The following is a 25,437-nucleotide window of genomic DNA, read 5'->3' as shown; positions in this document are numbered from 1 at the left end:
TAGTATGAGCTTTAATAGATCAGTACTGTAAATGCTTTTTTTTCTCTTTACACTCACTCATATTTTCTGCTCTAAGTCATCATCTATTTACTGGGCAAGACACTTAGAGGACACTAATGCTGAGTGAATGAACTAATTTAATTGAGACCTCTAAATTGATGGATTTTCACAGAGTGACAGAGTGCAGATCTTCAACGTCACAACATGTTAGAAGAACATTTCATTTTGCATACACCTAATAGGTGACATAAAACACTACGACTTTCAGTTAATATTTGTGCTGATTAAAAACATAGTGAGCTAAGTAAGCTTTACTTACCTCATTTTAGACTAATTATAATACAGAACTGCATTCATTCATGGTGTAGTAGGCAACCCAGCATGCATAGCAACAAACTTCAAGATGGTGGGTGAATTGTTAGAAATGTCAGTTATAAGTTTTAATTTAATTACAGTACTAAAGTTTTGCTGGAAATGAAATCAAAATTTGAAAAGTTGTTCAAAAACATTGCAATGTCAAACTCTACTGAAATCAGTGTGGTCTCATGCACAATGTGCTATTTTGTGATTTGTTGAACTCAATGTTCAATGTCCAAATCAGTCACTTGCGAGGTTCCCTGATGGTTAGGGTGCTGCCTTAGAAGACAGTTGGCCTACTGTACTGTATGTAGGTTTTGGAGCAGAGCTGCTGTGCTATATACTTAATAATGTAATCAGGGTGGAAGGCCAAAGAGGAGTTTAGAAGGGGGCAGGTTTGTTTGTGGAACAATCATCCTGCAGTGCATGAGAAACATACAAAGGTGTGGAATGCAGGAGATCGTGGGGGGCAACAGAGTGGGGCTTTAAATGACCTCACAGTTAACTGTGTTGGAAGATAAGGAGAAATCCTGCTGTGGACCAAGCAGTTCCAGAACAGGCTTGAAAAGGTCAACATATTTTGAGTTCTGTTCATTTATGAATGTCAGGGAACTTGGGTTCAATAGTCTTGCGAGGCCATCACTAATGTTTGTTGTAACATGATGCTCACGGCAGCCCTATCAACATACACTATAAAAAGAGGCACATCGACCACACAAAGCACTTCAATGTTCCATAAATGTACACAGACACAAATCTCATTTATTTTCATTTTAAAGCCCATCACAATAGTATTACAAAGCAAGTTGATCTCCTATTTTCTATATTCTAAATCTAAAAGTTATCGACCTTTTGACAGTTTGGAAGAGTATACTGTTACCGTTCGCTCAAGATAGCACCTAACAGAAATATGTTCTAAGAACGTTTTGCTAATGTTCCCATTATGTTATAAAAACATTATTTCTGGATGTTCTCTGAACATTAAAAAATTACAGCTTTAAGAATGTTCTAAAAATATTTCTTCTTGGTTATTCTAACATTAAGGGAAATTTCCACTTCATTATTTTACAAACATTATGGGATCATTACTTTTGAATGTTCTCTGAACATTCTGAAACAAGTAGTAACATAAAAAAAAACATTAAATGAGTTTCGAACCAAAACATTTCAGAAAAAAAAACATGAAAAATGTATTAAAGTTTTTGCGCTATTGTTTTGAGAATATTATTGAAGACGAAGAACATTTGTTCATAATTTTGAGAGAACCTTGCCAGATTTTCCTGTTAGTTGGGATAAAGTTTTGTTTAGCAGTATAACAGTCGGTTTCTACAGTTACAGAATGATCGAAGAAGAAAAAAAACTCTTCTCCACTCTCCAGAAGCCACTGGAGGGACTATATTGTGGAATATAGTAACATACCATTCCTCATTCTTCAAAACAAGCAGACAGTTAGACACAATTTTCAACATGCAAAACTTATGACTCATTATGGCAATCTACTGAGCACCCAGATATCAGGGTTAAAAAATGATTTGTGTTCAAAACCCTTCAATTGTTACGGGGCTGACAAGACGTGAGACATGCGGATCCATGTGCAAGCTTTTATTTAAAAGACGTGGTAACAAACACAGGGAGGGTCGAAACACCAGCGAACAGATATAGTACGGGCAAAACGTAAGAGCAGTCCAGTAAACGGGCATGGGTCGATCAACGGTGAACAATATCCAACAGGGCAAGGCAAAGAGAGATAATCCCGGTACACAGCAATAATCCAGTCAGGGGCAAACAGAGTCCAAACGGCAAGACGAAGGGGGTAATCCGAAATACACAGGCAAGAATCAAAACACGGGAAAAACAGGCAAGACTAAGAAATACTGGGAAAAGATAGAGCAGGCTCCGTAATGTAGCTATCCCTAGGTGAGCGATAAATGCTAAACAATACTCGGCAGAGGGAAGGGATAAGAGTGAGTGTTAAATCGGGAGTGAGTGATATGAAACCGCAGTGTGCAATCAGTGCTGTGTGCAATCAGTGAAACAGCTGTGTGCAATCAGTACTGTGTGCAATCAGTGCAATGAATGATGGGATATGTAGTCCGGGGTGATATGCAACAGGGTGTAGTGCGAGAGTCAATGAAAATGGAAAGGGTGACCTCTGATGGCTAGCAGATGGAAGTTCATGGACCGGATTCGTGACAGTATCAAATTCTGGCCACAAATAGGAAATTCTACCTGTGTGACATCTTACTTTGCTACACCGAATTTAGCAACAAACTATTAATATTGTTGTATCGGTGGGGAGAGAAACACACCCAGCTCTCTGATGGCTAGCAGACGGAAGTTCATGGACCGGATACGTAACATATACAGCATTAAAGTCAATGAAATGTATCCTTGCTGAATAAATGTATTTATTTACTTTCTGACCAAAAACCTTTGAACAGTAATGTGTTATATAAAAAATACATGTAAATGAGTAAAAATATATAATTGTATTACTTATATGTAGTGTGAGCTTTAATAGATCAGTACTGAAAATGCTTTTTTTTCTCTTTACAATATATAATCAACAATTTGAGTGAGAATTTGAATTGGAAAATGAATGTGACGTTTTTGTGAAACCTGATGATCATCATTTGAAAACGAACCAAAGAGCATCTTGAGCTTCAACAGAACCAAGAACATCTGACTGTCACATGATCAACATTACAAATTTGATTGACCTAGAAATTGCGCGAAATATGAAATATCTCTTCATCATCTTGCATCATAACATTGTATCAATGAAATGTATCCTTGCTGAATAAATGTATTTATTTACTTTCTGACCAAAAACCTTTGAACAGTAATGTGTTGTATAAAAAATACATGTAAATGAGTAAAAATATATAATTGTATTACTTATATGTAGTGTGAGCTTTAATAGATCAGTACTGAAAATGCTTTTTTTTCTCTTTACAATATATAATCAACAATTTGAGTGAGAATTTGAATTGGAAAATGAATGTGACGTTTTTGTGAAACCTGATGATCATCATTTGAAAACGAACCAAAGAGCATCTTGAGCTTCAACAGAACCAAGAACATCTGACTGTCACATGATCAACATTACAAATTTGATTGACCTAGAAATTGCGCGAAATATGAAATATCTCTTCATCATCTTGCATCATAACATTGTTTTAGTTTTCAGTTTTAAATAAAAATTTGATTCCCAGTCTTTCAGTGTTACCTCAGCCTTTCTGATCCCACTGTACACCAAATATTGAAATACTAAAGCCAAAAAAGACAGGTAGAAAAAAAATCACCTGATATTTGACTCCTCCTTTGAGTCCTCTTTGCTATGAGCGCTTGCTGTGTCTCAAGGTTGTGCTATCCATGTGTCCCAGGTAAGGATGCTTCCATGCAGGCCTGAATTCCAGCAGTCGCACCGTGAGGGACTTAATAACATCATAGTGCATGAGGGCACCATTGTATGAAACAGCCAGAAAAGCAGAACGAGTCAAAGGCTGACAAAGGCAGCCAGCATATTCCACAACACGTGAGAGTGAGGGGGGACAATGTCACCGTTTACCCCCCACATCACAAAAAAAGACCACCCTGTCACTCAAATCTCACACACACACACACACTCATATAGTAATAAAACTCTCAACATACTTATTCAACACAACATCAACATAGTGATGTTTGCATTGAGATATGTTCATTTTTATTGCCATGCCCTGATATGATTACATATTTAATCAGTTACTAATCAGTCAAAACAGTCTATTATTATATATCAAAATGTTTTATGGCAGTCATTCAGAATGCACTGTTCAAACAATGATGATTATGCAGCACTTTGAACCCTTTAGATTAACATATATAATGAACATATAATGAATTCTCTTTATCGCACCATCACACTTCAGATAACAAAATAATACAACTTAAGAGCCCAAAACATACATACTTTAGCAAATGAATCATAGTTTTCACAAATGATGCTATACTGTATGTCTGTTCATTTTGACCTTCAAATTATCCTTTAATTGTATTATTGTGTGTGTGTGTGTTTGTGTATTATAGTCTACCACTTATTGATAGACCAAAGAACATTATGTAACTCAGAAAAATATATATGCACATATACTATAGTGTGGTGCTTAAAAACACTGCTTTATTATATAGTACTATATATTAATCTATACATTTTGATGATGTTAATGATCCTGCTCTCTTTAATATTAATGTTGAATCTGAAAAAAAGATTTGGTGTGTCAGAGTCCTAAGTTTGCAGGATTTAATTTAACATGAATGGAAAGACATGTACAGGACTGTCCTATAGCTGATTCAAAAAACTATGAATAATCATAACAGATTATAAGCAAATTAACCAATGAGACAAATAGACATTTATTATTAAAGATAAATATTTACTGCACGTGCAAGAAAACATTCCTCACAAACCTTCACAAAATCTGTATTGGCGGGAAAAAAGATGTTTGGGCCCAATCTTAAAAAACAAAAAACAAATACTGTTTATCTACAGTCACAATTCAAAATTAAATGGCATTATTTGTTACAAAAATAAATACATTTATCCATAAATTAAAAAAATGTCTCTGCCATATGCCACTATCAAATATGACAGAATTCTCCTATTTTCTCTTATTTCACTCAAAATTTGGCATATTTTCTATTATATATCACTAACATAATGAGTAATTTAATATTTTTATTTCTGCAGGCCCTAATTAAGATCTTAATTTATCCATACACTGCTAGTAAACGTGGCTGTGTTATGGAAATTTGGAACACAAAAGCTGGAACCATGCTTGACATTTTGGCAAATAGAGGCATATTATTAATAGGGACAATGTCAAAAAAATCGCAATATTCCAGCAATTCTGGAAAAGGCATTTTTCTAACCTTTGAATGTATGTGTGGGGCCTATAAAACTACAGAACTTTAAATTGGATCTCATGTGTAGAACTTTTGGTCAGATTTCTGTGACTTTTGTGACTTCAGTTCTTCATCCTGTAAATGAACTTTGTAAGATCCAGAATTAATTTCTTGAACTGGGGCACTGGGGTGTTTCTTGCAGCAGTATTCTCGTATGGCTCTGAAAACAGCAGTGCCGGGTACAGACAAACTAGGGATCCCAGCCAGGAGAAAGATTATTACATAAATCCATGAAGGATATGGCTTCTTCTCTAAGGTTGGGAAGTTTTCCTATAAAAGAGAACAAGATCATTTAACTAATTCCAAATGAATGCTTTGCAAATTACAGTTTTTTTGTTTTTTTTGTAACAAGAATCATGTTAAACTGATTAAACTTGTAGATCACCGATTCAGGGTCCCAGGCAATGTAGAAGATTTCCTTGGTCACTATGGTGGAGAAGTAGAAGATGAAGATGGCTAACATGATGATGGGACTTATGACTCTCCATGTGGCTTGCCAGAAGATGTTAGGCTTATGTCCAATCATAAATATCAGGTCTTCATTGAACCTGTTCATAAACAGAAGATAACATAATTTATGGCAGATTTCAGTGAGCTTTATCTAAACAATAAAGTCATAAATGCATTGTTACTGTGAAAACATCCGTGAATTGCTGATACGTGATTAAACTGTTCTACAGAAACAAATTTATCTTCTTTAACTTGTTTATGCTGTATAACCAATTCTAATCATCTTGTTTCGTAAGGGTTAAAGGAACAGCTCACCCAAAAATTAAAATCTGCTGAAAACAGACTCGCAGACCTTCCAAGATGTAGATGAGTTTGTTTCTTCATCAGAGCAGATTTGGAAAAGTTTAGTATTACATCACTTGTTCACTAATGGATCCTCTGCAGTGAATGGGTGCCGTCAGAATGAGAGTCTAAACAGCTGATAAAAACATTGCAGTAATCCACACGGATCCAGTCCAACGATTAAAGTCTTGTGAAGCAAAAGGCTGTTTATAATAAATCCATCAAGAAGTTTTTAACTTCAAACTGTTGAGTCCTCTATTGTGATGCGTTTATCAGATATTTGGTCTCTCATTCTTGACGGCACCCATTTACTGCAGAGGATCCATCGATGAGCAAGTGATATACAGTAATGTTAAATTTCTCCAAATCGGTTCTGATGAAACAAATTCACCTACATCGTCGATGGCCTGAAGTGAGTACATTTTCATCAAATTTTCATTTTGGGATGAACTATTCCTTTAAATACCATTTAACTGCTAAACTTAGGCTCCGACCTACCTATCTATCCCATAGACATACACAACTCCAATCATCTCAGAGAAAGCAATGACGAGGAGAGGAATCGAGCCGGCAAAACTGTCAAACAGGGCTAGCCAGTAGTTCCCTGAGCCTTGCACAAATATCAGCCCAACCAAGCAGCACACCATGTTACCCCTGTTGTGAACAATGGAATGAGAAATTTTAACTGCTTCTGAAACAATACCATCACTTGGATGGAGGTATGTAAAATCTGTAATGAATTCTTCATATTATGATGGTCAAAATGTAAGTCTAATTTATACCTGAAATAAGCTCTTTGGGCCAGCTTTTGGGAAAGACCTTCAGGTCCTGCAGGGGAACCAGAACACCCTCAATGTTGCCAAACATGGAGGACAGGCCGAGGCAGAAGAGCATGATGAAGAACAGGACAGACCAGAGCGGAGACAGTGGCATCTTGGTGATAGCCTCAGTGAACACAATGAAGGCCAGACCTGTTCCCTCTACACCCTGTAAAAGTGTGAAATTAATTTGTTTCAAATAAATGGTGGTCTTTTTAAGTTTCCATCCATAAAAGGAATAAATATTCCATTATAAAATTTAAATATACAGTATTCAAATAGAAAACAGTAATATTAAATTGTAATAATATTTCACAATATTACTGTTTTAGTGCATTTTTTAACAAATAAAAAATCAAAAGTCAAAAATCTTACAGAGTACAGGTGCATCTCAATAAATTAGAATATCATGGAAAAGTTCATTTATTTCAGTTAACAACTCAAATTGTGAAACTCGTGTATTAAATAAATTCAATGCACACAGACTGAAGTAGTTTAAGTCTTTGGTTATTTTAATTGTGATGATTTTGGCTCACATTTAACAAAAACCCACCAATTCACTATCTCAACAAATTAGAATACTTCATAAGACCAATAAAAAAACATTTTTAGTGAATTGTTGGCCTTCTGGAAAGTATGTTCATTTAACTATAACTGAAGGAATGCTGTACCCTTAGTTTTTGAAATAGTAATAATAATAATAATACTCATGTTGCACTGAGAGGATAGATCCTCACAAAAAAAAGCTAATTGTTTGTTTTGGTTTTCATATATATACTGTGTGTATATATGTATATATATATATATATATATATATATATATACAGTATATATATATTTAACTAGTGATTTTATTTGGGGGGGAAAAAATCCAATAATGGCACAGTTAAATGTGTCATTAATCAATAGATTTCCATGGTGCTAATGTAACTTTACATTAGAAGTTGTTTGTATAATAATAGTAATAAGAATAACAAACAAAAATGTATATTTTGTAGTTTAGATTTATTTAATGTTAATGATGCTCTTCAAATTTTGAAGATAAATTACACATCATACCCCGCAGAGAGCACAAAATCCTTTCGTTTATTCGAATATATATTCGCACCAGCATAAGTTGGTCTTGGAAAAGCTTGGTATTGAAATAAAAAAGCAGTATATCACCCATCCTTATATTGTATACCTCACTGAGGAAGCTGTTTAGATCACAGGTCTTAAGAGCAAGGCTGCTGATGATATCAGGGTTTGTAGTATTAAGGCTGTGGAGAGCTTCATGATAGTTGCTCTGAGTGATGCTTCCCTCTGGCAGATCAAATGTGTTCAGAAGGGTCAAGATGTTCCTGCAGGACAAAGTCAAGATAAGTGCTTCAGAATGTAGTTTAAATGTGTTATAACCACTGAGCTATATAATCTCTATTATAGATCAGTGGTTATAACACTATTCTAATATTTTAACAATAGTTCATGCATTAGGTATGATAAAACAACAACTTTTTATTTATAAATATATAAATCTTTAAGAATGTGACACTACCAAACAGTCATCAAATCTCTCTGTAGCTCTGAAACCAATGATGCTGTAGATGACAGTGGCAGCGTAGATCGAGGTAAAGGCATTAATGATGGAGATGATTACTGCATCTTGCTCACAGTTATTGCTTATGGAAAGAGAGGGAATACTTAGTTTGATAATCACTGAGGTATTTGCAGTGAACACTGGGTGGGTTCAGACTACACGATATTTTTGTCGGTCACGATAATCACTGTGTCAGATTTCATAATTTTGACTCCTAAAATCTTGTCATGTTGTGGACAAGAAACATGTCAGACTACACGTTGCTTCCCGACCATTCATCGCGTGCTGTCTTTAACGACGCGCGTGATGTCATTGAGAAGGCGGAACTAGCGACTGACTTCCGAAAACAAGAGTGTAAACATTGCTGAAGCGCTTCCGCTATAGTTCGCCAGCATTTTTCTTTCTTTGTTCTTTCATGGTAGTCCCTCGATGACACATCATACAGGCAGGAGTACTGTTGCCACAGCTCCACGAACCTTTCCTCCATCTCACAATTCCACCTAGCAGCACCATCATCTCTCTTTTGTTTCGCCATGTTTGAAACCTGTGTATGAAAGAGCTTCTGTGCTGCTATTGGTCAATGTCACCAATGTGACAGAACTCGTCGTGGACGACGGAAAAAAAATTAAACATGCTAGTCTTTCTGTCGTGATGTCGTGAAGCATCGCAGACGCGGAATCGGTTGTCGTCCACCATGACACACTACACGTGCTGAAACGATGGAATCTTGCATCCCGACGCCCATTGTCGTTTATTGTCGAATCCCCACGACATCCTACGTCAAGCAAATCGTGGCAAAATCGGGCTAAAATCGTGTAGTCTGAACCGGCATTACAGTGTCGATCCTAGACTTTTGGGGCCCTACGCAAAACTGTGTTGGCGGTTGGCGGTGGAGTGGTGTATGAGCGATTATGAACGAATGAATGAAACACATTTGTCCGTGTTTCACTCCATCTCGAATCGCGCTCGCGGAAAGCGCTTGAGAAACAGTGTCTCTTCTGCGGCTCGGTACACTTTCAACTCGTTTTTTAGTCTCGAGTAAGAGAGTACGACATTCACATTACATGATTTGACTGATTTTTACATAGAAAGGGCAACAGTGCACCACATTAAAATAAATGATCATTCATGTTTTCATAACCACTGGCCAAATTGAAAAACGAAACTAAAATTAAATCATCTTTGAGAGCAAGGTGGCTCCCTGGTGTTTCGGGGGCCCTACGCAGCTTGCGTATTTTGCCTACAGGGAGGATCGGCTCTTGCCTGTAAGAATGAACCTCGCAGAGACAAATGTGCAACCTTTCACACAATAAAAGGCTTTATTCTACAAAAAATTATCTGTGTATGTCTGTCTGTGTGTATGTATATAGTGTACAAACAGCCTCAACAAACACAAAAACACTTAAAGCATGAACTTACTGCACAGAATTATAGCTGGAAAAGGAGATGAGACCTCCAAAAGCCAGAGAAAATGAATAAAACACTTGTGCACCTGCATCTAACCATGTGGTTGGGTTTGCTAACTCGTTTAGCTGCAAACAAATACACAATTTTGTGTTTTATGAGCGTACTGAATGTGTTAAAACTTTTTATGTCATGAAAGTAAATCTGTTGAATTTGTTTGATTTTGACACTCACATCTGGATTGAAGAGGAACTTAATGCCGTCAACGGATCCTTTCAGAGTCAGTCCTCTGATCAGGAAGATTGTAAGAACTACGTATGGCAGTGTAGACGTCACATAAACAGCCTTTAAAGAGAAAAGAGGAGAGGAAATCAACCTTAATTACATGCCAATATCATATCTAATAAAATCTGATGACAATGTAGGGATTTTCTTAATATGAACAGACACTGATATCAGCATTCACAAGGTTTGCTAAATCACCCAGCACATGAATCCCATATTCTTGGTTGATTTCCTGTCAGTATGGTAAACTCATCTACTCATGAGAAGATACTTTGGGTGTGGTACAGTGAGTTCAAACTTTATGTTTTATGCCTCTTGATTTAGAGATAAATACTTTGACATTCTGGAATTATAATCATTTTTACTGCAACAGGTAAAACAAAACTGTCTGCTTAATTGTTCACAAGAGCTGTAAATCTGTAAACCAGTTCTGTGCTGGAAATTTTTACAAGCAGGTGTCCTTACAGTACATCACTGTGATCTTTATTCTTTATTTCAACATTAGTTTATAGCATTATCATGATATAAAAAGGCATAACCTTTGATAACTGTATTGAGTATTGACTGTTTTAATGGCATTAATGATTACAGATTAGCACAGGGCTTCCCAAACTTTTTTTTTTTTGTCAGTCGAACCCCTTAGACGTAAAATATTTACTTTATAAGTCTGATTACACTTTTTTTAGACTTTTATTTTTATTGTTTTTATTAAAAATATATTTATATAGGGATGTACATATAGAGGGCATAGTATTGTTGTTGTTATTTTATTCTAATTATAAAAATTAAGATAATATTACTTTGGTAAATTACAATTGTCCAGTAGAATTTATATTTTTATATATATATAATGATTGACCCTTACACAAAGAAAATATATTTCCTTATATATTGCCAATCAATATATTCAATTATTTATTGTAGAATAATCTAGAATGCAGAATAATACATAAGAAACTGAGGACTTATAAGCATGAACCAAACAAACTAATGAGGTAACTAACAAGACAACAGGTGGACAGAATGAACTAAATTAGAACATAGGAAAACTAGGTCAAGCCAGCAACACAATGGAAACACAAGACATACATGTTACACATATATTCATATATTGAAAAATATGTGACAATAAATTTCCTTACATATTGTATGTTATTTTATGTTCAATAATAAACTTCATATAAAAACTCTGTACAAATTTTACTGTAATTTTTAAATTGTACTGTATATATATTTGCATATACCTGTATGGAAATGTATTATTTATATATTGCATATTATTTTACAGCATATATTTTACATATATTTTTAGTTTCATGTGACCTAATAATTAGCTATAAATGAATAAATGAATGAATGAATAAATAAATAAAGAAATAAAGAAGCAGTGTTTACTGTAAACTGAGCTTCTCTGATGGTGAAAACACTGTAATTTTTTTTTATATTTTACATTTCATGAACTGCAGCTCCTTCACATTTGAAAAACTGGATTAGCAAATTAACAAAAGCTATGAAAGTGACTTCATTCGTAAATATACTGTAAATCTGCTTCAAATTCTGAAATATTCTTGTTTTCCATCAGTGCTGTTACTTGAGCAGCTCTACCTTTCCAGTCGTCTCTATTCCACGGATACAGCAGACATACAGCACTCCCCAGGCTGAGATCAGACAGAGGATCATCCACCACTGCAGACCTCCTGTCTGCTCTATGGCCGCTGAGGTGTTCAGAGTCTCACGATACCAGAAATAATCCACAGGTGAGCTCCTCTCACACTCAGGAACTAGTCCTGCCAAATAATGAACAAAATGTCCATAGTGGCATTTAAAAAAAACACATTCAGAATTTAGTTCCTCCTCAGGGTGCTCATATACTGTACCTGTCCTGTTGGCATTGATGGGACACTGGCTCCAAGGCAGTGGCTCCTGGAAGGAGTTGAAGAAGTACCACATGACCCAGGCTATGATGGTGTTATAGTACAGGCTGACCAGAAAGGACACACACATAGATGCAATACCTGAAACAGAACAGGAAGTAACCTGCTTAGATCACATAATCAACATGGACACATTACTTAGAAGTCTTTGGTTACACATTATTTTAAGGTGTCCTTGTTACGGTGTAATGTACATATACTTACTATGGTTAGGGTTAGGATTCGGGTTACTTGCATGTAATTATGCATAATTAAATGTTATTATAATAGTAAGTACATTTAACATGTGTAACAAGGACACCTTAAAATAAAGTGTTACCAAGTCTTTTATTTATTTATTTAAAGTATAGATGTCTTTACTCAATTTATTTCATTCTCACTGAATAAAAATATTAATTTCTTCTTCAAAAATAAAAACTGACCCCATCTATTTGCCTACAATCTCTATTATTTGTATTATACTTAATGTAATATTCAATATTTTGCTCACCACCACCTAGCATGTAGGGGTTAATAGTTCTCCACACCCCAATGCTTGGTTTTCTTAGCCGCTGACCGATGGCACACTCTAGATGGAGGAGAGGAATCCCCTCAAAAACCAGCAGGATTAGGAAGGGAATCATGAAAGCCCCTGAAAGAAAATAAATATTATTTACATTAGCATGTAATATGTCATTGATGCTTTTCACATCTTGTGGTTTGGTGTTTTCCACCACAAATGTGTCATAAACTCAAATTCAATCTATCAATACAATTGCAAATTCCTTAAATACAATTACATTTTTATTCATACTATTACATTTACATTTAGTCATTTAGTAGATGCTTTTATCCAAAGCAACTTACAAATGAGGACAATGGAAGCAATCAAAATCAACAAGAAAGCAATGATATGCAAGTGCTATAGCAAGTCTCAGTTAGCTTAACGCAGTACACGTAGCAAGTTTTTTTTTTAATTATATAATAAATAAAAAGAAAACAGATAGATTAGAAAAAGAACAGAGTAAGCTAGAGGCCTTTTTTGATTTTGTTAATTCTATAATAAATAAAAAGAAAACAAATAGATATAATACAAAAAGATTAGAGAAGCTAGTGTAAGGGGCAAGCTTTTCCCCCCCATAAAGAATAGAATTAGAATAGGGAGTGCTAGAGTTAGAGGGTCAAATAAAGATGGAAGAGATGTGTTTTTAGCCAATACTTGAAGATGGCTAAGACTCAGCTGCTAGGATTGAGATGGGCAGGTCATTCCACCAGGAGGGAACATTTAATTTAAAAGTCTGTGAAAGTGATTTTGTGCCTCTTCAGAATGCAGGCTTCTAGAGGGCACATAAGTCTTAAGTAATGAATTTAGGTAAAGGGGTGCAGAGCCAGTGGTGGTTTTGTTGGCAAACATTAATGCCTTGAATTTTATGCGAGCAGCTACTGGTAGCCAGTGCAAATTGATAAACAGAGGTGTGATGTGCATTATTTTCAGCTCATTAAAAATTAATCTTGCTGCCGCGTTCTGGATTCATTGTAAAGGTTTGATAGAAGTGGCTGGAAGACCTGCCAAGAGAGCATTGCAATAGTCCAGCCTGGACAGAACAAGAGCTTGAACAAGGATTTGTGAAGCATGTTCAGAAAGAAAGGGCCTGATCTTCTTGATGTTGAATAAAGCAAATCTGCAGGACCAGGCAGTTTCAGCAATGTGGTCTGAGAAAGTCAGCTGATCATCAATCACAACTCTGGTTTCTGGCTGTTTTTGAAGGAGCTGATGTGCCTAACTGGATGGTGAAATTGTGATGAAACGATGGCTTTGATGGAACCACAAGCAGTTCTGTCTTGGCAAGGTTGAGTTGAAGGTGATGGTCCTTCATCCAGCAAGAAATGTCTGTTAGACAAGCTAAGATGCGAGCAGCTATCGTCAGATCATCAGGATGGAATGAGAGTTAGAGTTTAGTGTCATCAGAATAGCAATGATATGAAAAGCCATGATTCTGAATGAGAGAACCTAGTGATGCCATGTAGACAGAGAAGACAAGTGGTCCAAGAACTGAGCCCTGAGGCAGCCCAGTAGTTAGATGTTGCGACTTGGACACCTCACCTCTCCAATATACCTTGAAGGACCTATCTGAGAGATAAGACTCAAACTATTGAAGTCAATGGGGATCATCAACTGTTTGGTTACCCATATTTTTCAAAATGTTGTCTTTTATGTTGAATAGAAGAAAAAAAAATTCATACAGGTTTGGAACAATTTGAGGGTGAGTAAATGATGACAGAATTTACATTTTTGGGTGATCTAACCCTTTAATAGATTGTATATAAAAGTAGGCTATATTAAATATAGTATACAATTACTCAGTTGAAATAATTAATTTGTAAATTTCCATTAAGGGTTATTTATTTATTTCTTTTTTGGCTACTTAAAAGGAGCAAAGTCATTTCTGGAACAGATTCCATTGTCAGCCATTTTCGTTGCAGTTGAGTTAATGGTTGGCTGGGACGCTGTGATCCATGAGGAGTTCTCACTTAAAGTGATCTTACCACGCTGTCTAGTTAACCTCAAGCTGAGGTCTGTGGTAAAAAAGTTACATACATTTATTGCACTTACCGGAAACCTGTGAAAATCAATAAGAGGCTTTAAGAGACAACGCTTTTTGATAGCATCCCATAAAAGAAAATCCCTTACACAAATTTATACCAGAGTAATCAGAGTTTATAACCATATTAAAGAATATAGCTGCATAGTCACTATAGTCACAGTTAGTATTGTAAAGCCATAATAGATTAATGCAGGAACTCCTTCAAAGAAGCTTTCAGAATCTTAATTATTTTATTTTTGATGAGAGAAGTGACTAGTAACATTAATGCAGTTTTATTGCAATAACTTTAGTAGTATTTTGAAAGCTCTAGTATCGTAAACTTTTATAAGGTATACATTTATTGCTCATAATTGTTTGCATTGAAGTAATTAATCTATTATTTTAATATTATTAGTATAATTGAATATAATTATTTTAATATAAATTAGTGAATTATAGGAATTATTTTATTTCTTTAGCTAGAAAGGAAAAAATCTCTTAACTTTTCATATTCTCATTTGTTTGTTTAATTGAATTACAGAGAATGTTAACTCAACAAATGAAAGTTCTCACTTACAGTATTGTGTTTGATGATGTTCTGTCTCTATATATACTATACAGTATATATACAGTATATATATATATATTTACTTCACACATCAAATGTCTCATATTTTATCTCTTGGTACACTAACTTTTGAAAAATAGTTATTAGGGGCAAAATTGTTGGTCGTTTATGCCCCACAATTGAGGGGCATAATTTGTCTAGAATTTGATATACATAATTTTCACACAACAAAATATGAACTGGTTTATGCCTATTTCACTCTGTTTAAAAATATATATATTTTTTAATATTTTTATGATGAATTTTCATAGTTTAATATTTAACTTCTGGATCTGGGGCAAGGTTGAAATAATACAATCTGCATAAAAAGCATTTGAAAAGTAGGAAATGCAAACATTTGTTGATCACATGCCAAGATGAATTCGCCACATTAAAATAATTTAAATCGGCAAATCATTACCTTGCTGCAAAACCCCCCTCCAAAATACATACACTATAATAATGTTTTATTATTATGATTATTTCATTGTATTAATAATAATAAGTTATATTATTGAAAATGTTATTCAGTTTTTGAGATGACAATAATGAATGTTAATTTAATCTGATATGTTAAGCTACGCCGAAGGGGAAAAATAAAATAAATAAAGATATGTGAAAAATGCTGCTTACAAACAAAAAATACAGATACAAAATAGATACAAAAATGTAAAGAAAAAAAAAAGGTGAGCTCATATTTTGTATACATTTCAAGCCATTTGTTATACATTTAACTTAACCTATTTTGTTTACACTGTAAAATGAAGGCCTCTATGTGGTTAGAGCACAGATCCACTATAATTCAGTCCCTCAAAAACCCAGCAAGTACTCACCTCCTCCATGACTCTGGCACAGGTATGGGAAGCGCCAGACATTGCCCAAACCCACACAGAACCCCACGCAGGTCAGCATGTACTGGGCTTTGTTGTCCCACTTGGGTCTGTCTCCAGCCTCCTCCACCTCCAGGTGTTCCAGCTCATCATGGCTCAGGATCCTGTCCTCCAGGCCTGGGTTCGGCAACTTCAGCTTCATGATCTCCTGGGCTCCCTGCGGCATCACTGTTGGTTAGCAGTAGGTATCTGTGAGTGAATCTCTGATGGTGTCGACAGCAGGGAGCTGTGGGAGATGAGGACCGTCTGAGTGGATGCAGGTAGTATATGTTGTGAACTTTGGCATCGTCCCACCAGGCCAGTGAGTCACGGAGTGTCTTGAAGATGGGGAAAATGTCCTGTCAGCTGAATGTGTAAAGAACGGCTGTGACTGGGACTCTATGCATGGCAATAATTAATGTCTTATCAGAGACTGAGAATCCGATTACATGTACATGTCTCTGTATACCCATTCTAGTGGTTAATAACTAAAGATAATGATCTTTATGACACTTTGGAGTTAAGTCAATACCCTTCAGTGTCAAAGATCCTTAACAGTCCCATCAGCACACAAAGAGTAGAAAATAGTATAATCTAGTTTTAATTGAGTCATTAAAAGCAGTACACTTGATGTTTTTGTGATTATTTCCTGTGATTCATGTTTGAAAACGGATTATTTTATTAAAACATGAGAAAACTTTGTTTTATACTTGCAATTTGTAGTCAAATCCCTTTTTTTCATACGCGGTATATAGAAATGAAGGAGGGATGGCAACGTCTATTTCTTAAGTTTGTGGTAAGTTTGGTTAAAAAAAAAATTGAAATGCCAAAATGTTTTTACTGATTTGTATCAAGTTCTTTATCATGATATAAAATGGCATAACCTTTGATAACTGTATTGAGTATTGACTGTTTTAATGGCATTAATGATTACAGATTAGCACAGGGCTTCCCAAACTTTTTTTTTTTGTCAGTCGAACCCCTTAGACGTAAAATATTTACTTTATAAGTCTGATTACACTTTTTTTAGACTTTTATTTTTATTGTTTTTATTAAAAATATATTTATATAGGGATGTACATATAGAGGGCATAGTATTGTTGTTGTTATTTTATTCTAATTATAAAAATTAAGATAATATTACTTTGGTAAATTACAATTGTCCAGTAGAATTTATATTTTTATATATATATAATGATTGACCCTTACACAAAGAAAATATATTTCCTTATATATTGCCAATCAATATATTCAATTATTTATTGTAGAATAATCTAGAATGCAGAATAATACATAAGAAACTGAGGACTTATAAGCATGAACCAAACAAACTAATGAGGTAACTAACAAGACAACAGGTGGACAGAATGAACTAAATTAGAACATAGGAAAACTAGGTCAAGCCAGCAACACAATGGAAACACAAGACATACATGTTACACATATATTCATATATTGAAAAATATGTGACAATAAATTTCCTTACATATTGTATGTTATTTTATGTTCAATAATAAACTTCATATAAAAACTCTGTACAAATTTTACTGTAATTTTTAAATTGTACTGTATATATATTTGCATATACCTGTATGGAAATGTATTATTTATATATTGCATATTATTTTACAGCATATATTTTACATATATTTTTAGTTTCATATGACCTAATAATTAGTTATAAATGAATAAATTAATGAATGAATAAATAAATAAAGAAATAAAGAAGCAGTGTTTACTGTAAACTGAGCTTCTCTGATGGTGAAAACACTGTAATTTTTTTTTATATTTTACATTTCATGAACTGCAGCTCCTTCACATTTGAAAAACTGGATTAGCAAATTAACAAAAGCTATGAAAGTGACTTCATTCGTAAATATACTGTAAATCTGCTTCAAATTCTGAAATATTCTTGTTTTCCATCAGTGCTGTTACTTGAGCAGCTCTACCTTTCCAGTCGTCTCTATTCCACGGATACAGCAGACATACAGCACTCCCCAGGCTGAGATCAGACAGAGGATCATCCACCACTGCAGACCTCCTGTCTGCTCTATGGCCGCTGAGGTGTTCAGAGTCTCACGATACCAGAAATAATCCACAGGTGAGCTCCTCTCACACTCAGGAACTAGTCCTGCCAAATAATGAACAAAATGTCCATAGTGGCATTTAAAAAAAACACATTCAGAATTTAGTTCCTCCTCAGGGTGCTCATATACTGTACCTGTCCTGTTGGCATTGATGGGACACTGGCTCCAAGGCAGTGGCTCCTGGAAGGAGTTGAAGAAGTACCACATGACCCAGGCTATGATGGTGTTATAGTACAGGCTGACCAGAAAGGACACACACATAGATGCAATACCTGAAACAGAACAGGAAGTAACCTGCTTAGATCACATAATCAACATGGACACATTACTTAGAAGTCTTTGGTTACACATTATTTTAAGGTGTCCTTGTTACGGTGTAATGTACATATACTTACTATGGTTAGGGTTAGGATTCGGGTTACTTGCATGTAATTATGCATAATTAAATGTTATTATAATAGTAAGTACATTTAACATGTGTAACAAGGACACCTTAAAATAAAGTGTTACCAAGTCTTTTATTTATTTATTTAAAGTATAGATGTCTTTACTCAATTTATTTCATTCTCACTGAATAAAAATATTAATTTCTTCTTCAAAAATAAAAACTGACCCCATCTATTTGCCTACAATCTCTATTATTTGTATTATACTTAATGTAATATTCAATATTTTGCTCACCACCACCTAGCATGTAGGGGTTAATAGTTCTCCACACCCCAATGCTTGGTTTTCTTAGCCGCTGACCGATGGCACACTCTAGATGGAGGAGAGGAATCCCCTCAAAAACCAGCAGGATTAGGAAGGGAATCATGAAAGCCCCTGAAAGAAAATAAATATTATTTACATTAGCATGTAATATGTCATTGATGCTTTTCACATCTTGTGGTTTGGTGTTTTCCACCACAAATGTGTCATAAACTCAAATTCAATCTATCAATACAATTGCAAATTCCTTAAATACATATTCAATATTTTGCTCACCAACACCTAGCATGTAGGGGTTAATAGTTCTCCACACCCCAATGCTTGGTTTTCTTAGCCGCTGACCGATGGCACACTCTAGATGGAGGAGAGGAATCCCCTCAAAACCAGCAGGATTAGGAAGGGAATCATGAAAGCCCCTGAAAGAAAATAAATATTATTTACATTAGCATGTAATATGTCATTGATGCTTTTCACATCTTGTGGTTTGGTGTTTTCCACCACAAATGTGTCATAAACTCAAATTCAATCTATCAATACAATTGCAAATTCCTTAAATACAATTACATTTTTATTCATACTATTACATTTACATTTAGTCATTTAGTAGATGCTTTTATCCAAAGCAACTTACAAATGAGGACAATGGAAGCAATCAAAATCAACAAGAAAGCAATGATATGCAAGTGCTATAGCAAGTCTCAGTTAGCTTAACGCAGTACACGTAGCAAGTTTTTTTTTTAATTATATAATAAATAAAAAGAAAACAGATAGATTAGAAAAAGAACAGAGTAAGCTAGAGGCCTTTTTTGATTTTGTTAATTCTATAATAAATAAAAAGAAAACAAATAGATATAATACAAAAAGATTAGAGAAGCTAGTGTAAGGGGCAAGCTTTTCCCCCCCATAAAGAATAGAATTAGAATAGGGAGTGCTAGAGTTAGAGGGTCAAATAAAGATGGAAGAGATGTGTTTTTAGCCAATACTTGAAGATGGCTAAGACTCAGCTGCTAGGATTGAGATGGGCAGGTCATTCCACCAGGAGGGAACATTTAATTTAAAAGTCTGTGAAAGTGATTTTGTGCCTCTTCAGAATGCAGGCTTCTAGAGGGCACATAAGTCTTAAGTAATGAATTTAGGTAAAGGGGTGCAGAGCCAGTGGTGGTTTTGTTGGCAAACATTAATGCCTTGAATTTTATGCGAGCAGCTACTGGTAGCCAGTGCAAATTGATAAACAGAGGTGTGATGTGCATTATTTTCAGCTCATTAAAAATTAATCTTGCTGCCGCGTTCTGGATTCATTGTAAAGGTTTGATAGAAGTGGCTGGAAGACCTGCCAAGAGAGCATTGCAATAGTCCAGCCTGGACAGAACAAGAGCTTGAACAAGGATTTGTGAAGCATGTTCAGAAAGAAAGGGCCTGATCTTCTTGATGTTGAATAAAGCAAATCTGCAGGACCAGGCAGTTTCAGCAATGTGGTCTGAGAAAGTCAGCTGATCATCAATCACAACTCTGGTTTCTGGCTGTTTTTGAAGGAGCTGATGTGCCTAACTGGATGGTGAAATTGTGATGAAACGATGGCTTTGATGGAACCACAAGCAGTTCTGTCTTGGCAAGGTTGAGTTGAAGGTGATGGTCCTTCATCCAGCAAGAAATGTCTGTTAGACAAGCTAAGATGCGAGCAGCTATCGTCAGATCATCAGGATGGAATGAGAGTTAGAGTTTAGTGTCATCAGAATAGCAATGATATGAAAAGCCATGATTCTGAATGAGAGAACCTAGTGATGCCATGTAGACAGAGAAGACAAGTGGTCCAAGAACTGAGCCCTGAGGCAGCCCAGTAGTTAGATGTTGCGACTTGGACACCTCACCTCTCCAATATACCTTGAAGGACCTATCTGAGAGATAAGACTCAAACTATTGAAGTCAATGGGGATCATCAACTGTTTGGTTACCCATATTTTTCAAAATGTTGTCTTTTATGTTGAATAGAAGAAAAAAAAATTCATACAGGTTTGGAACAATTTGAGGGTGAGTAAATGATGACAGAATTTACATTTTTGGGTGATCTAACCCTTTAATAGATTGTATATAAAAGTAGGCTATATTAAATATAGTATACAATTACTCAGTTGAAATAATTAATTTGTAAATTTCCATTAAGGGTTATTTATTTATTTCTTTTTTGGCTACTTAAAAGGAGCAAAGTCATTTCTGGAACAGATTCCATTGTCAGCCATTTTCGTTGCAGTTGAGTTAATGGTTGGCTGGGACGCTGTGATCCATGAGGAGTTCTCACTTAAAGTGATCTTACCACGCTGTCTAGTTAACCTCAAGCTGAGGTCTGTGGTAAAAAAGTTACATACATTTATTGCACTTACCGGAAACCTGTGAAAATCAATAAGAGGCTTTAAGAGACAACGCTTTTTGATAGCATCCCATAAAAGAAAATCCCTTACACAAATTTATACCAGAGTAATCAGAGTTTATAACCATATTAAAGAATATAGCTGCATAGTCACTATAGTCACAGTTAGTATTGTAAAGCCATAATAGATTAATGCAGGAACTCCTTCAAAGAAGCTTTCAGAATCTTAATTATTTTATTTTTGATGAGAGAAGTGACTAGTAACATTAATGCAGTTTTATTGCAATAACTTTAGTAGTATTTTGAAAGCTCTAGTATCGTAAACTTTTATAAGGTATACATTTATTGCTCATAATTGTTTGCATTGAAGTAATTAATCTATTATTTTAATATTATTAGTATAATTGAATATAATTATTTTAATATAAATTAGTGAATTATAGGAATTATTTTATTTCTTTAGCTAGAAAGGAAAAAATCTCTTAACTTTTCATATTCTCATTTGTTTGTTTAATTGAATTACAGAGAATGTTAACTCAACAAATGAAAGTTCTCACTTACAGTATTGTGTTTGATGATGTTCTGTCTCTATATATACTATACAGTATATATACAGTATATATATATATATATTTACTTCACACATCAAATGTCTCATATTTTATCTCTTGGTACACTAACTTTTGAAAAATAGTTATTAGGGGCAAAATTGTTGGTCGTTTATGCCCCACAATTGAGGGGCATAATTTGTCTAGAATTTGATATACATAATTTTCACACAACAAAATATGAACTGGTTTATGCCTATTTCACTCTGTTTAAAAAAATATATATTTTTTAATATTTTTATGATGAATTTTCATAGTTTAATATTTAACTTCTGGATCTGGGGCAAGGTTGAAATAATACAATCTGCATAAAAAGCATTTGAAAAGTAGAAAATGCAAACATTTGTTGATCACATGCCAAGATGAATTCGCCACATTAAAATAATTTAAATCGGCAAATCATTACCTTGCTGCAAAACCCCCCTCCAAAATACATACACTATAATAATGTTTTATTATTATGATTATTTCATTGTATTAATAATAATAAGTTATATTATTGAAAATGTTATTCAGTTTTTGAGATGACAATAATGAATGTTAATTTAATCTGATATGTTAAGCTACGCCGAAGGGGAAAAATAAAATAAATAAAGATATGTGAAAAATGCTGCTTACAAACAAAAAATACAGATACAAAATAGATACAAAAATGTAAAGAAAAAAAAAAGGTGAGCTCATATTTTGTATACATTTCAAGCCATTTGTTATACATTTAACTTAACCTATTTTGTTTACACTGTAAAATGAAGGCCTCTATGTGGTTAGAGCACAGATCCACTATAATTCAGTCCCTCAAAAACCCAGCAAGCACTCACCTCCTCCATGACTCTGGCACAGGTATGGGAAGCGCCAGACATTGCCCAAACCCACACAGAACCCCACGCAGGTCAGCATGTACTGGGCTTTGTTGTCCCACTTGGGTCTGTCTCCAGCCTCCTCCACCTCCAGGTGTTCCAGCTCATCATGGCTCAGGATCCTGTCCTCCAGGCCTGGGTTCGGCAACTTCAGCTTCATGATCTCCTGGGCTCCCTGCGGCCTCACTGTTGGTTAGCAGTAGGTATCTGTGAGTGAATCTCTGATGGTGTCGACAGCAGGGAGCTGTGGGAGATTAGGACTTTCTGAGTGGATGCAGTAAGTATATGTAGCAAACTTTGACATCATCCCACTGGGCCAGTGAGTCACGGTGTGTCTTGAAGATGGGGAAAATGTCCTGTCAGCTGAATGTGTAAAGAACGGCTGTGACTGGGACTCTATGCATGGCAATAATTAATGTCTTATCAGAGACTGAGAATCCGATTACATGTACATGTCTCTGTATACCCATTCTAGTGGTTAATAACTAAAGATAATGATCTTTATGACACTTTGGAGTTAAGTCAATACCCTTCAGTGTCAAAGATCCTTAACAGTCCCATCAGCACACAAAGAGTAGAAAATAGTATAATCTAGTTTTAATTGAGTCATTAAAAGCAGTTCACTTGATGTTTTTGTGATTATTTCCTGTGATTCATGTTTGAAAACGGATTATTTTATTAAAACATGAGAAAACTTTGTTTTATACTTGCAATTTGTAGTCAAATCCCTTTTTTTCATACGCGGTATATAGAAATGAAGGAGGGATGGCAACGTCTATTTCTTAAGTTTGTGGTAAGTTTGGTTAAAAAAAAAATTGAAATGCCAAAATGTTTTTACTGATTTGTATCAAGTTCTTTAATGTGTAAAGGTCAAAAGAATAACACACACACTTCATGATTTCAGCCTGTTTTACTGCAAAGATAAAGAGTGTAGGACAAATAAAAAACATAATAATAGGCTCTGTAAAAAAGTCTGTAAAATGGGGTCCTAAGAACTGTGTTAATATGAAGAAATTGTAAATATTTTTCAAAGGTGTTTTACCTGTATTTTACATTGTGTTGTATTTTAGGGTGAAAGGGCAATGTCCGGAAACTTAACAGTTAATGTCATAGCAGAAAATAACCAGTACTTTTTCTTTTTTCTACAGTTAGATACAGTGTAAATAAAAATCAAATAATCTTAAAATTCCCTATTTTTTAAAATCATTTTCTGGATATTTTGGAATTGCTGTGGGGACTTGAATCTTTTATCAAGATTAGGCTGATCTGATTATTTAATATTTTTACCCATAGTTGAAGAGGTGGAAAGTTTATAAAAAGTTTACTGAACCTTTTGCACATCCGCTTAGAGCAAAGGTGTTATTTTTAGGAGCCATTATCAAATATTTGCTAAAGACTTTGAGTAGATATTAAGCATTACTGTAATTCAAATAATCAATTATCTGCTGTAGATAAGTTGCCAATTATAAAATGGCAAGAAAAAAAGACAGAAAAATTATGAAATTAACAATAACACAGCTACTTATATGTATATTTACTGTATATTTAAACTATAGAAGTATATAAAGAAACCTCCTCTCATGATCAACTGCTTTTATTTCTAGCAAATTTCTTTACTTATGTGTAAAAATTTGTTTTAACATTAAGTTAAACAACTGCAAATGAACATGTTTCACAGGCATTTGATGAACAGAAATGGAATAATAACAATATAAGCTATTGTGACCTTATTGCCACCCTTAAACTGTTGTCTAAAGGACTTTTCCTCAGGTGCATGTGCAATAATTGTTTATGGTTCATTAAACAAGTATGGGCAATTATTTAAATCAGTAAAGCTTATTTGGATTTTACAAAAATATCTTTAAAATACTGTATCCTGAAAGGGGATTTTTCTTTTTAAATTTATTTCATTTAAAGTAGTCACTTTTTAAATACATACACAACTGCAGTATTTTATGTAATAATAATAGCCTACATCGCCTAACTGTAGTTTACTGATCAGCTGCAGTTCATTTAAATACAATAACCCAAGTGTACTACCACATTTGAGTATTATATTGAGAGTTATTGTTATTTTTTATTATTATTCTGTCAGTAAATCTGTTTTCAATATTTCTGTGTGTTACATTGCCCCCTAGCGATAGCTGGTGGTAACACAATAACCACTGAAACTCATGATGAGCAGGTGGTTTGAGACTCGAGCAAGATGGATAAAAAATTAATCATTTTGGGCTGCGTTTCCCAAAAGCATCGTCATTGCCCTCTGTTGTTAACGTATGGCAAGCCGTTTTACGACGGAACTTACGACCATAACTTAGATGCTTTTGGGAAACGCAGCACTGATTGTTGTTCAGGCCATGTGCGTCAACGTTAACTTTACTCCTCCCAAATGGAATTATGTCAGCATACGGAAGTTGGGGAGCCCCGCCACACATGGGAAAGCCGCTGGAACGACCTGGAGAGTCAAACGATAACATATAGAAGGAGCACTGGATAGAAAATGTTGCTGCCTGTTACTAGCGTCATCATGGGAGTGAACTCCGTTATATTTGCGTTGGACGAGATGAATGTCTTGCAGAGACACGTTTATGTGTGCTGGAAAATGCATATCCACCCAACCAGGGAAGTCTAAAAGTTGCGTCCTTATCTGACACTGAAA

The 25,437-nt window shown here is 34.8% G+C and overlaps 1 protein-coding gene and 1 pseudogene across 1 annotated transcript; both read right to left on the bottom strand.

Annotated features, from left to right (window-relative positions):
• Positions 1 to 5,322: 5,322 nt before the first annotated feature.
• On the bottom strand, positions 5,323 to 16,325 carry LOC107581660 (sodium-dependent neutral amino acid transporter B(0)AT1-like; annotated as a pseudogene).
• A 1,759-nt stretch (positions 16,326 to 18,084) lies between these two features.
• On the bottom strand, positions 18,085 to 22,947 carry LOC107581617 (sodium-dependent neutral amino acid transporter B(0)AT1-like). Its single transcript, XM_016267245.1, has 4 exons — positions 22,740 to 22,947; positions 18,922 to 19,062; positions 18,375 to 18,512; positions 18,085 to 18,284 (listed from the first exon to the last, which is right to left on the bottom strand). Exons 1-4 carry the CDS (start codon positions 22,936 to 22,938, stop codon positions 18,085 to 18,087), a joined length of 678 nt encoding a protein of 225 aa, XP_016122731.1. The 5' UTR covers positions 22,939 to 22,947.
• Positions 22,948 to 25,437: the final 2,490 nt, after the last annotated feature.

Source organism: Sinocyclocheilus grahami, unplaced genomic scaffold, assembly GCF_001515645.1.
Source record: "Sinocyclocheilus grahami isolate Dianchi unplaced genomic scaffold, SAMN03320097.WGS_v1.1 scaffold36.1, whole genome shotgun sequence".
NCBI lineage: Eukaryota > Metazoa > Chordata > Actinopteri > Cypriniformes > Cyprinidae > Sinocyclocheilus > Sinocyclocheilus grahami.
Note: the sequence above shows the minus strand (reverse complement) of the source record. Positions and strands in the feature narration are given on the sequence as shown.

What these genes read in the sequence shown, in the direction of transcription:
- LOC107581617 (XM_016267245.1), bottom strand. Translation starts at nt 22,938, where the DNA reads ATGAAGCTGAAGTTGCCGAACCCAGGCCTGGAGGACAGGATCCTGAGC. An exon ending in CCCCTACATGCTAGGTGGTG is followed by an intron (nt 18,513 to 18,921) that starts GTGAGCAAAATA and finishes GTTCTGTTTCAG; the next exon opens with GTATTGCATCTATGTGTGTG. An exon ending in CATCAATGCCAACAGGACAG is followed by an intron (nt 18,285 to 18,374) that starts GTACAGTATATG and finishes ATTATTTGGCAG; the next exon opens with GACTAGTTCCTGAGTGTGAG.